The sequence below is a fragment of the Hoplias malabaricus genome, chromosome 8, assembly GCF_029633855.1.
Source record: "Hoplias malabaricus isolate fHopMal1 chromosome 8, fHopMal1.hap1, whole genome shotgun sequence".
In the NCBI taxonomy this organism is placed as follows: domain Eukaryota; kingdom Metazoa; phylum Chordata; class Actinopteri; order Characiformes; family Erythrinidae; genus Hoplias; species Hoplias malabaricus.
Genome location: NC_089807.1, coordinates 41,820,392 through 41,833,985, shown reverse-complemented (window position 1 = coordinate 41,833,985; position 13,594 = coordinate 41,820,392). Strand labels below are relative to the sequence as shown.

The 13,594-nt window shown below is 42.2% G+C and overlaps 1 protein-coding gene across 1 annotated transcript in view; it reads right to left on the bottom strand.

Moving 5' to 3' along the window:
• Positions 1-1,878: 1,878 nt before the first annotated feature.
• Positions 1,879-13,594, bottom strand: part of glra3 (glycine receptor, alpha 3) — an 89,258-nt gene continuing 77,542 nt past the window's right edge. Inside the window, exons 8-9 of the mRNA XM_066679749.1 lie at positions 12,688-12,837; positions 1,879-3,983 (exon numbers count right to left, since the gene is read on the bottom strand). Coding sequence (XP_066535846.1) covers positions 3,696-3,983; positions 12,688-12,837 — 438 coding nt within the window. The 3' untranslated portion in view covers positions 1,879-3,695. The remainder of the gene's footprint in view (positions 3,984-12,687; positions 12,838-13,594) is intronic.

The window sequence follows — 13,594 nt, the reverse complement described above, 5'->3', positions numbered from 1 at the left end:
TTCTTCTTTGCTGATAATAACAATAATTTCAAGAGCTGTATTTTGCTGGTGTTATTTTCAATAAGTAAAAATAAATCATAATCCTATGTTGACCAGACATGCAGAACTCCTCCATTAAACTGTTCTGAAGCATATTTATACACACACACACACTCTCTTACATGTATTCACACATACACTTTCACATTCGCACTTCCCCACTCCCATATTTCTGTCCACGTAACATAAGTTGAAAGGGCATTTTTACCTCAGGTACCATTTACATAACATCTTTCACAGGGCCCTTTAAGAACTGAAACACTTCTCTCATCATAAACCAAATATATAACATTTTCTTTTTGAAAAATACCACTCGGTTATTTGTCCTGTCATCTCCCTCCAATATTTAAGAACATATGTCACGCCTTTAGGCAGTTTTTTGCTTGCAGGCACATCGAACAGCGACATGATGCGGCTTTTCAGCGACTGGCAATGATTTATTGAACACTGATGCTTTTGTTTCTGAGAGATTTAAAGTGACATCGAGGGCTGCTTGTGATTACTTTTAAACTGCTTCCACAGATGGTGTATGGCTGTGGATTATTCAGCTGTAATGTTTCTTACTTTTGGAATTAGCTTATAGTCCGTGTAAACACATGTTCTGCTGGTCTGGAGGCTGTTCTGGGACAACAAGAAAATTCACCATGTTTTTCACTAAGTTGATTCACCTAAAGGAGCCCAAATACTCCACTAAAATGTACTTATCTCTTTTTATCTGTGGTTGTTTTTACCTTTCACACCAGGACAGACAGGTCCGTAATTATTAACACTCCTAGTAAAGATGGGTTATGTTAAGTCATGAGAAAATGTGTTCACAAACCTTAAGCGCTCATCCATGACTTCTGCTTCACTGGAATATAAATATGAGATGACACCTGAGACAAATTCCCTTAGTCACTAATCTGCATGGAGAAGATAAGAGAGTACAGGAAAGAAACAGAATGCGGTAGCGCTTTATTTGGATGGTCTACTGTAGAGGGTTGTAGATGCTCACTATACCTTCAAGTATCATTCCTAGGTGTTGTTGATCATCAACTGAGTATCACCAGAACATTTGTGAATCTTTTAATTATCTGTAGATCATTTACAGTGGACCATCCAAATAAACTGTGACCCAGAATGCTTTCAGAATCGAGCTTCAGACCAAGCCCTTTCAGTCCAATCTAAACCCTAATGAAACCATGAGGTATGAATTACTCAAGATGGGAGAATATTACAATTCACTAAAAGTGATAGTAAATTAATTTGTAACCATATATATATTTGAGGGTACCTTAGACACCGCCAACACACCAAATCTTTCAGAGGTTAAAAGGCAGTGATTATTTTATTTGCCCTCTATTCAATTGTTGCAAAACTTTCACCAGCAACAAGAACTCACTGACCATCATCATCATCATCTCTCTGGTGTTGGGAAATTATCATTTAATTAAAAACAAAAGTACTCAAACTTAGATATTAATACACTACACTCATGTTGCTCATAGAAATCCAGATCTTTAAATCATTTAAACCAAATCTCATACTTACTTTTGGATACAATATTATCCCCAAGAACTAAACAAATTGGTTGCATGCTCTTTTTCCTGATGGTGAAAATAATGAATTCAGCGGTCAATAAAATCTTCTCACTCCCCATTTTCAAACGACTTCATTGACTTTAACGCAAAGTTATTTTTTGTAGAATAAGTTGAGAATTGTCATTTTTAATACTATACAACAGTTACCAGAATATGACAAAAGAGCAGGAAATTGTTTGAACTTTCCTTTTACAAATACATGTTACTCAAACACCCCCCCCCCCCAAAAAAAAAAAAAAAAAAAACCTTACTTGTACACTTAAAAATTACACCAAAGACATATTGTATGACCCATCTTTATCAAGAGTGCCAATAATTACGGTAATACATGATGACATCAAATAAAATAGTGGACTTTTCTTTTAATCTGCTGACACCTCTTGTCATAATGCTGGTTTCGGAATTAAAAAAATGGACTGGTGTTCCTCCACACAGTACATCTGCATCTAAATATCTTCAACTCCTCTGAAATATATGACCAAGAATTTGTGGACAATTGCTCATCCAACAACTGCAGTGATAGCTGTGAGATGTTGATAGCATTCAGCCATGACAGCATTAGTAGAGTCAGAGGCTGAAGTTAGATACCACTCCTGTTTATCCCAAAGGTATTGGATGGCCCTCCATCACTCACAAGGACCCCCAATGCTGAGAGAGGGGGAGTTATACTCTTTAGCCCATGCTTGGCATTGGGAATGTTGACCTTGAGCTCATAGGCAGCTGCTTCAGATGTGTCCACAATGGTTGGATGAGTCATTAATTATAAGGGCATCTACAAGCAGTTGGACTTACAGTGTGTATGGTCATGTAGGTATTAGGTAACATTGCTGTATTCCAATAAATGCACTCAACACTGGCAGTTAAAGCTGTAGAACAGACAAGACAGACCGTGAAAGTGGTGAGGGGTGTGGGTGCATGACACAATTTGTCTCAAGGAGAGGTCAGAAGGATACGTCTGCTCAAGAGGGGCGAAGACTGTGAGTGTAGGTGGTGTGGGGACTGTGGTGTTGGCTTAGAGGCTTAATGGATACCCCTCGGTTGCATAGTGTTTGTGGTGTCATTTTGCACAAGTATGTGGACACAGCACTAGTAGCATAGCTACTAACAACCCGAAAGCTACTGAATGTGGCTGTTTGGTCTTTTTTATCAGTCTGTTTCACCACAGATTATCCATGTGTTGGTGTTTAATATCAAACATAATGACACCAATCACTCACATGTATACCATGTGTCCAAAAGTGTCCAGGCACCAGCTCATCCTGTGTCTTCTGAAATCAAGGGTAGCGATAGGAAGTCGATCCATATTTTACCCAAGTTAACAACCTCTGCTCTGTTGGGAAGGTCTTCCATGAGATGTTGGATCATTGCTGAAGGGATCTGATTCCATTCAGACACAAGAATCCAGATCAAAAACTCGCAATGGCTTCTGTCCCAGAGGCGCTCAAGCTTATCCCAAAGGTACTCGCAGGAAATCCATAAATCCCAAAGTTGTCCAGTGGCACTTGATCATACCAGCTCTTTTCAGAGTTCTCCAGTGGAAATCCATCATTCCAAATCATCCCAAACTTATTCAATGAGGCTTAACCATTCCGAATCAACTCAACGCTGTTCAGCAGAATTTCACCATTCCAACATTTCCCAAAGTGATCCGGTTGAGCTATAACATTCCAAGCCATCCCAAAGTTGCTCAGTAGAGGTTTATCATTCCTAGACATCGCGTAGATGCTAAAAGGTGTTTGATCAGTTTTACTCATCTTCAAGGTGTCCAATGGAGATTCATCATTCCAGTTATTCCCAAGGTAGCTATACTGTTCTGAGGGACTTTACATCCCTGCAATTGAGGTTTGGCATTGCAATATAATGATGTTGACCTCTCCAAAGCATCCCCTTCCACTGCCAATTGCTTTCAATGGAGGTTACATGGTTGTAGGTGCACAATTGGACTCTTGTGTCAGTGTGCCTTAAAATAGCAGAGTTGAGTCTATTAAACAGAAAGGGGCTTCTGGACACTTTTGGACATACACACTTTTACACAGACAGTGTAGCTGTCAATCAAGCCGCAGCTATGCTCTGTCTCTAGGGTTTGTGAACATCTTCATGCCGTAGGATCTTGTACAGGACCCAGTAGAAGATGTTGAAAAACAGAAAGGCCAGGGGAAAGCCTGCCCGTGATATGGTGTCTATCTTTTTGGCACGGTCGATGAATATTTTCCTCATTTCCTCCGGACTCTTGCCGACCAGTGCTGCACTGCCCGTTGGCTGACCCTGGGGTGTACTCGCTGCGTTGTTAGAAGCCTTGGACATGGCCCCATCCTTGCCAGCATTGGCCGTGAAGCTCAGACGGCTCTCCCTCACGTCCTCCTCCTAAACCAAGAACAGATACACAAAGAAAGAGATGCTTACATAATGTCACAGCTTCCACAGAAAGAAGACCTTGACACTGAGAACTACACTGGCCGACTGCTCTGGTCTTACCCTTCCCTGCACAGTCTGATCCAACTTTATGTGTTTGCAGATCATTCTGATATATGGACATTGGATTTCTGTAGTTTCTTCTTTTTTTTAATTTTGGTTTATCCCCAAGCTTTTGCCCAGTATTCTGCCCAGTTTTTAGTGTTGGCCATTCCCACCCATCAGTGAGTCTCCCCTGAGTAACCTCTGTCCCAACAGCCAAGTAAGTGAGGGGGTAAACACATGCTTTCTCTGAAACACACGAGGCCAAGCCACCACTTCTTTTCAAACTGCTGCTAACGCAGTAGCACTGAATGGCTGAACATTTTGTAGGAGAATGCAAACTGCCTAAATCTGTCACATCCACTGACAGACAATTGCCTGTCCACAACATTTGGTTACACTTTTGATTTTGTTTACAGCTCACAGTCAGTCAATAAGGAAGTGAAAGCCCAATTTACAGTTATACAGTATCAAACTTATCACACCAAACACATTGAACATATTGAATGAATGTTATAATCTATGATGCTGATCAAGATGCTGTAAATACGCAAACATAAACACTGAGATATAAACCAGGGTCAGACTCTAATATTAGAATTTACATTACATTGTAAGTTCATTCATCAAAACATTTGTAAAGTCCATAAAAATACCACACACAGCTTTTATTATTAAAAGCATAGAGTGTTTAATGTCTAACATAGGTCTCCCCACACCAAAATGGTACAGCAAGAATGTCCCACCCCTTCTGTAAACACAGTGCCTCTCATTTTCTGTAGGATCCAACCCCCTTTTTTTATGTGTTCTTTGTGACTTTTGACCTGAGCACTCTGACTCCTTTTCTTACTGCACTTTCCACTGCCAGCTGTTAGCTCTGCCTTTTTCTCTCACAAAATGTCAAAACTCCACCAGGGGGAAAATCGCTAGGACTCTACGGACTGGAAAACCGTCAAGAGTAATTCGTCTTACGAGAAGTGTTCTTTTTTGCCAAAGCAGAAACAAAGAGATATGATGTTTAGTGGAGGGTGGTGTGTGTGTGTTTGTGTGTGTGTGGTGAAGGAGCAGTGTTTGGAGGGGCTGGGGTGGAGGGGTTTGTGGGGTGTAAACACTCGTGTATGGAAATGATTTGGCTAGAACAAAGCACAAGCAAAACATAAGCTCACTTTTTCCATAACAAGCTATTAGCAATATGTAAGATTCACTGGCACTGCACAAGAGAGCAGGAGGATTCTGTAGGTATCAACACACGTGTAGTAAATTGGTTAGTTCCACATAAAAATAAACCAAAGAACATCTGGTAACACTTTAGTGTAGGTATTCATTTAAAAGGCTACGTGATCTCTACACGCTTTTCTGACAACTAATGTAAGATAATATTATTCGTCTCCAATTCCAGCTGTTAGTGAGCCTCTACTTCAGGAGGGTGGAGGGCCACGGCTTATTTTCAAACTGCTGCTATGCCACTGCACAATGCCACTGAGCAGCTCAAATTGTTAAAGGGGGAATGCAAACTGCACAGATCTGCTACATCAGTTTCCATTTGTTAGCATTGTGAGAACAAGGTCAATTTTTCTCTCTAGGATTCTCAGCCTGTCGGCTGAGGTATCACTGGGTATTGGTCCAGTGGTCTCCTGGGGCCAGTTTTTTGAAAGCTTTTAATCCTGATCTGAATTTACTGGTAAATCAAATCACCCTGATTTCCTGTTGAGGATCAAAACGATCTCACAGATTTTGTCCCAGTTTTTCAAAACCTTTTAAAACAGGATAAAGTCGATCCAGATACAGCAGGATATATATTTTTTTCTAGATCTGGGCTTTTTCTGCTTTCTCTGTGCTTTTAAAACCCCTCGATGTGGCCCTCCGCTGGACGAATGCTATTTTTAGTATTACTGTGATATTTTGTGAACTGATCAATTTTATAAAAATAATCAAATAAACAAATTCTGTGAAAATGTTTCTTACTTTTGGCAATGTATTTAAATAAAAGTAATCAGATTTTTTTACAGTGAAAATAATGTTTTAAATGGGTTTTACAGTGTAACTTTTGATAATGTTTTTTTATTAGTGGTAATGTTTAAATTACATTTACAGAACAGGTTTATTTTGTTGTAATTTATGTAGAAACTGCATCCTTAGCTTGTTGGTACGCGGCTGAAGTTGAACTTGTCTGTACTTTTTTATTCGCTGATTGAATTACCACAGAAACTCATTTGTAACTCGAGTAGTTTAGTTTTGTTAGCACTGTCGCTAATGCAGTTAGCTGTCTCCCGAGTTTGGAGACATTTCCACTTTAAGTGGTTTGAAACAGCAAAAACAATCAATACCACCCACCTTTAGAGCAAGAACATAGCAATATCCTCTTCATGGTTCATGCTTTTAGACATTTGGAGTTCTCTCCACTGTCAAAAAAAACCAACAGGTGCTTCTGGCATGAGCAGAGAGAGAGAAAGCCTAGCATATTGAGCTCCGGTTTCCTCGCATGGTCCAAAAAACACACAATGGTAGGTTGACTGGTGACTCAAATCGTGTGAGCGTGTGAGTCACCCTGTGAGGGACTGGCACCCCGTCGAGGGTGCGTTCAATGACAGAAAATGAATGAATGAATGTACAGACACTGGGGCTTTGTTAGATCAGTTTCCAGAGCAAACAGACCGGAGAGCAGCAAATGGTGAGGAAATATCATTCATTCACTGTCTATAAAAACTTTTCCAGTTCAGGGCGGCGATGGGTCCGGAGCCTACCTGGAATCATTGGGCGCAAGGTGGGATCACACCCTGGGTGACACATTCACACATTCACTCACACCTACAGACACTTTTGAGTCGCCAATCCACCTACCAACGTGTGTTTTTGGAGAATGGGAGGAAACCGGCACACCAGGAGGAAACCCACGCAGACACAGAGAGAACACACCACACTCCTCACAGACAGTCACCCGGAGGAAACCCACGCAGACACAGGGAGAACACACCACACTCCTCACAGTCACCCAGAGGAAACCCACGCAGACACAGGGAGAACACACCACACTCCTCACAGACAGTCACCCGGAGGAAACCCACGCAGGCACAGATAGAACACACCACACTCCTCACAGACAGTCACCCGGAGGAAACCCACGCAGGCACAGGGAGAACACACCACACTCCTCACAGACAGTCACCCGGAGGAAACCCACGCAGACACAGAGAGAACACACCACACTCCTCACAGACAGTCACCCGGAGGAAACCCACGCAGGCACAGGGAGAACACACCACACTCCTCACAGACAGTCACCCGGAGGAAACCCACGCAGACACAGGGAGAACACACCACACTCCTCACAGACAGTCACCCAGAGGAAACCCACGCAGACACAGGGAGAACACACCACACTCTTCACAGTCAGTCACCTGGAGCAGGAATCAAACCCACAACCTCCAGGTCCCTGGAGCTGTGACAGAGACACTACCTGCTGCACCACCGTGACACCTATGAGGAAACATCTTCTGAATTTTTTAAAAAGTATTTTTTACAGTTGTGAATGTCACCTTTAAAGTTGTCCAAGATTTCTGCACAGTGCTTTGACATACCCAGTTGTAGCATTTAATCCTGCCTGAAGGTTCAGATGGATTACAAAACCCAGATCAAAATCTTGAGGATCATACTACTTACCTACGGAACACATCTACTGTTCCTAAACACTTCCTCTAGTGTGCAGTTATAAGGGACATTTCTTTTCCCTCACTGCGGCTTAACAAGCTTTTAAGCAGCATCCATATGTCATCATCATTCAGCAGTTGTTCTGAATGCTTCTAATTAAACAGCGACCCCAGTAGCTCCTCCTAGGGCCTCACTGTTATTGGTTTAGCTGCTTAAATCTGCATAAAGCTCACCAGTGGAGCAATGAAGCGATATTTTAGTGTCAGACTGAGCATGAAAACAGTCTCTTAAAACATGTCCCTGTCACATGTGGGAACCATGCTTCCATATGATTTCCATAAATCATTTTCCTAAGTGACTTTCTTATGGACCAAGGAAATGAGTTAAACATTTAAATCCAATGAAACACCGTGTTCCTTACACAGCAGGGTTAGGAGCAGCTTCAGCACGTCCCGGTAATCCACATTTACAGCAGATTGGAGAGTTTCTGAGTTTAAGCTCCAGGACTTAGTGAAGTGTAGCTCCATGGTTTTCAGGATTTGAGGCTGGAACACATTTCACATGGTATCTGCTCCATACACACTTCCCGTTTCTGTTTGAATTGGAGACGTCTGAACTTTCACTGCATTAAAGGCAGTGTAAAGCTAATGCACATTCGTAATGTTATTTTTTTCAGTGAGGAACCCAATTTAAGAGCAGGAACATTAAATGAGCCCGTAGGGGGCGCCCAGGAGCAACAATAATTAAACTTACCTACTCTTCCTTTAACATATTTTTTATTTAATTTTGCAGTTCAGCTCTACAGAGGTTGAAATGCTTGCTCTGCCCAAGTAAAGGCTTTTATTGGCTGTGGCATTTGCTTAGATCCAGCAAAGTGAGCTTTTCCCCTAGACAGGTCTTCAGGAGCTGAACAGAAGGCCTTACGTGTTAATTATAGAGGAAACAAAAGAGAGAGGAGACAAAAACAGACCCTGATTTGATTTTGTTCTCATGTTTAACCAAGGTTTGTCACGTCTTCTCTGAACTGGGTCTAAAACATATTTGGACAGAAGCATCCATCACATGTTTTAGTGTCGTCTATGAACTCGTTTCTCTATGGAGATGGGTGCAGCATTCTTGCCAAACCGCTTATGTTATAGCAGCTGGGTTATAAGAGTGGATCCACTCTATTTTTATCGGTTTATCTCACAACCATTATGTCAATGAAAGTGGTAGGGGCAACATCTGGAGTTTGAAATGTTGAAGAACATCTCCCCATCCCTCAGAGGAAACCACGGACACAGATGAAAGGGTTGCAAAACACTGTCACCGTGAGGGGCTCATGGATCAGGGCTGGGGCAGGAGTCACTGCACAGGGGGAACCTCTAGGGAGATGTTTACCCTGTCGGTGGACTCAGAGATTTGGCCCATGGATCCGTAAACGGGTTCCGCAATCTTGAAGCCATTGACGCTTTGCAAGGACTCGGAGAGCTCCTCCTCAAAGGTGCGCTCGAGGGCCTTTCAGGGCGTGCAGGATGGAGAGGAAAGAAACAAACAAAAACAAGACAAAAACTAAAACAGCAGGCAAACACAGCAGACAATAAGATGGTGCTCGGCATGCAGGGAGGTTTATTAGGACGTACGTGCCCCGGAGAGTTGAAACAGAAACGGATTCTGAGTGCATCAAACGGAGAAGGAGCATGAAAATTTAATCACCGTGTTCTGCATGAGCCGGAAACCTGGGACGGGACTTGAGCAAACATTTCCTCTTTGTGAGGTTTTGCTTCTATTTTTCAACTCCGTGACCACACACTGATGCAATGACTTTACAGACAACGAAGACACAATGAAACCGCGAGTGTGAATGCTGATTCAAAACAGTCTTTGAACTCCAACAGTGAATAAAGCTGAAACGCTCCCCAGGATTAGCCCAGCATCATCAAATCAGTATTGTTTCATCTCAGAGATGTACATTAAAGTCTCTGCATGCGGCTGTGATGCATCTGGGCACGAGACGATACAGTGTGGAGGGCAGAGTGCTGACCTTAGTGTCCTGGGGAAAGAAATAACCATGTCCAAACACAGAGCTTAATCCTTCTCACATGCCATTGTTGTGTCATTCCAGCTCATGACCCCTGGGTGGCAGTGTTGTGACAGATCACATCTGGGGCACTTACATTTAAAAAAAAGAGGCAGATTTAATACTGTGAAAAGGGGTCAGTGTTTTTAGGCTCTATTCTCTTACGAACCCCAAATTGCACATCCCTTCACTGGCCATTTTATTAGAAACACCAACTATGTGGGTATTCATCCCTGGCCATTTTGAGTCCACATGACTACTACTGACCAGGTGTAGATTTGAGGTATGGTGCTGTTATGTGGTGTGTTTGTGTGTTTTGCTGGGGTTTTTACATTCATCTGAATCTCTTCTAGGTCAGTAGTAGCCACAACCCAAATAATAGCCAGCGAATAGCAGCTCTGTGATCAGAAACTGAGCTAAAATTTTGTATTTTTGAATTTCGGCTCCACCTACAGTTGAAGAGTTTAATTCACTTTTACAACACTGTACTGAAATGAAGGGGAAAGGGGGAGGGATAGAGGTGGAACCTCCAAAAGTTACGTCAGAAGCTTTATCCTCCCTGTTACAGATTAGTGGAGCGTCACAATTATTTAGAATCTGTAATTTTAAGGTAGAAATACAACCTAGCATTGCTTTAAAAGGAATAGCTTGCTAACCGTTAGCATGTTTCAATAATGTTAGCTTTGTTTGATTCAGCTAATCCAACTTAAGATTCAATGAACATTAACTAAACAAGGCTTCAGCTACGTGAGCTGACAACTTTAAAATAACACTTTATTGATCCAAAAGTAGCGCTGCAAGTTCACACAATGATTAGCTAAGTTTGCAATTGTGGTAGCTGCCTATTCTGTTCAAACCGAAAACTAGCCTAAGAATGAGGGTAAGTCTTATGTCACGCGTCAAATCATAAACCATTCAACAAAATAATTGACCGTCTGAGACATCTCTAGGCTAGAAAATAGCTAACAAAAATACACAAACCGTCACAGTCGCTAACTATCCACTGGAAATGTAGAGCTAAAAGAGAGGTGTTTCTAGTAAAGTGGCCAGTGTTTGTAATATGTTGTAAAGCAGTAATCAGCCCACTTTCACAATCCATTCTTATTTGTTTAAATGAGTTAAAGCAATCATTCACCGCAGACAATGCCGCAAACTAAAATAGCAGCATCTAGTTAGCATAAGCTTGTTCACATTATGCAACCTGGGCCTCGTTAGCTTTCATGATTAGCGAAGCAGCGACGCTTGGATGAAACAAACTCAGACAGTGAGTCATGTGCGCAGAGGCTTCCCGCAAACACGAGGCCCGTTCAATCAGCCGAGCTAACTGCGTTTAATAAGAGCTCTCAGACTTCATTCTGCCAGAGTCCAAAAGGCGAAAAACTCCATTAATCTCCAAATCAGCGCCACTAATCCATTTCAATCTCTGTCAAGTCCAATTTTGAACAGAGCATTGCTCTGGGCCGGACCCCAGCTGGGTGGCCGCCTTTGTTTAGGATTTACTGTAACCATCAACACTTCTGGGAGATGGAAGGATGAAGGCTAATTCTTAATGATGGGAACTGAATGTCCTCAGCCTTCCCTGTTTGGGTTATTTATATTTACTTTTATTTTCTGTTTTTTTTTTTTTTTCTTTTATATGGAATCTGAATAATATCCCACGTGTTGTCTACACTGGAGCACTCTGTACTTCTACAATTACAGACTGCAGTCCACCTGTCGCTCTGCATACTTTCTTTGACCCCTCTCCCCCTGTTCCTCAGCGCTCAGGACCCCCACAGAGCAGGTGTGATGTGGTGGTGGATCATTCTCAGCGCTGCAGTGACATTGACGTGGTGGTGGTGTGTTAGTGTGTGTTGTGCTGGTGTAGAGTGGATCAGACACAGCAGTGCTGCTGGAGTTTTTAAACCCCTCAGTGTCTGGACTGAGAAGAGTCCACCGACCAAAAACATCCAGCCGACAGCATCCTGTGTCACTGATGAAGGACTAGAGGACGAGCGACACACACTGTGCAGCGACAGATGAGCTACTGTCTCTGACTCTACATCTACAAGGTGGACCAATGAGGGAGGAGTGTCTTACAGAGTGGACAGAGAGTGGACACAGGGTTTAAAAACTCCAGCAGCACTGCTGTGTCTGATCCACTCTACACCAGCACAACACACACTAACACACCACCACCACGTCAGTGTCACTGCAGCGCTGAGAATGATCCACCACCACATCACACCTGCTCTGTGGGGGTCCTGAGCGCTGAAAATCAGGGTCAAAGGGGACAAACAAAGTATGCAGAGCAACAGGTGCACTACAGATGTAGTCTGAAATTGTAGGAATACAAAGTGTGGTCAGTGGAGCTGAGAGAGTGGACTCTTACCCTTTGTTTCTGAGAATAACCCTTGAATAATAAACAGCAAAACAACCAGGGGAACTGTTTTGTTCCCACCACTGATATGTAAACAGTTTAGTAAATGAATAATTACTGTTTGTTTAGGTGCTGGAAAGAAGAGGCTGCTGCATATTAATAAAGCAGATGTTGATGTTTGAAAAGTCTCTTGGTCACTCCATGCTCACTCCCTGGTCGTGAGTAGTGAATGAGGTAATGAGTGAGTCCTTCCCAAACCTTCTCTAAATTTACACTGTTCTAGATAGAGCTCCCAAATACACATGGTTCTAGAATCCCCTGCCCTTTCATGTTGCCGTAGAACCCCCTCCTCCCACCCCACTGTACCACAGCGTTCGACCCCTCCACAGCGTGTGAGAATGTTTAAAGGCACGCTTGGACCGTCTGTGTGTTTTACTCATCAGTCTGAATCCATCTCGTCTCGACTTGTTTAAGAAACTTTCCACTGAGTTTTAATGCACCGCATCAGCTGGATCTTGGTAAGTTACTCTCCACAGCGAAGGCCGTACCTTGGTGGACTTCTTCCTCCTTCTGTGGAATCTCAGCAGCTCCTTGTGCTGCCTGGAGACGAAGTTCACGGCCGCGTACTCCAGCAGCGCAGAGAAAACGAACAGCAAACACACCGCCATCCAGATGTCTATGGCCTTCACATAAGACACCTGCAACACACACACACACACATTTCTTAGATACATATTAGCTCTTCCACTGGGGATAGTTCAAGGTTATGTGTTTCCAATTTTTCCCCTACTTTTAAACTCCAATGGACCATGCAGACTTTTATTATATAATACTACACCTGTCTTTTATTTTTATTTTAGTTTTAAATGTTTTACAGATCATCTTCGACTTCTGATATTATTTTTAAGCATTAATAAAAATATATTAGACACATGACAGTGATACAATCATTTTATTATAGTGTTGAAGGGAGTACTGACACTTATTTTCTGTACAAGAAAATGTGATTGTCCAGTCTGTACTTTAAAGCATCACACATGAATAATTAGAACATGTATCAACGGTTTTAATAATCTAGAGGGTGGGTCATTTATATGGATACACCTTAATAAAATGGGAATGGTTGGTGATATTAACTTCCTGTTTGTGGTACATTAGTATATGGGAGGGGGGGAAACTTTTCAAGATGGGTGGTGACCGTGGCGGCCATTTTAAAGTCGACAATTTTGGATCCAACTTTTGTTTTTTCAATGGGAAGAGGGTCATGTCACACATCAAACTTATTGGGAATTTCACAAGAAAAACTATGGTGTGCTTGGGTTTAACGTAACTTTATTCTTTCATGAGTTATTTACAAGTTTCTGACCATTTATAAAATGTGTTCAAAGTGCTGCCCATTGTGTTGGATTGTCAATGCAACCCTCTTCTCCCACTCTTCACACACTGATAGCAACA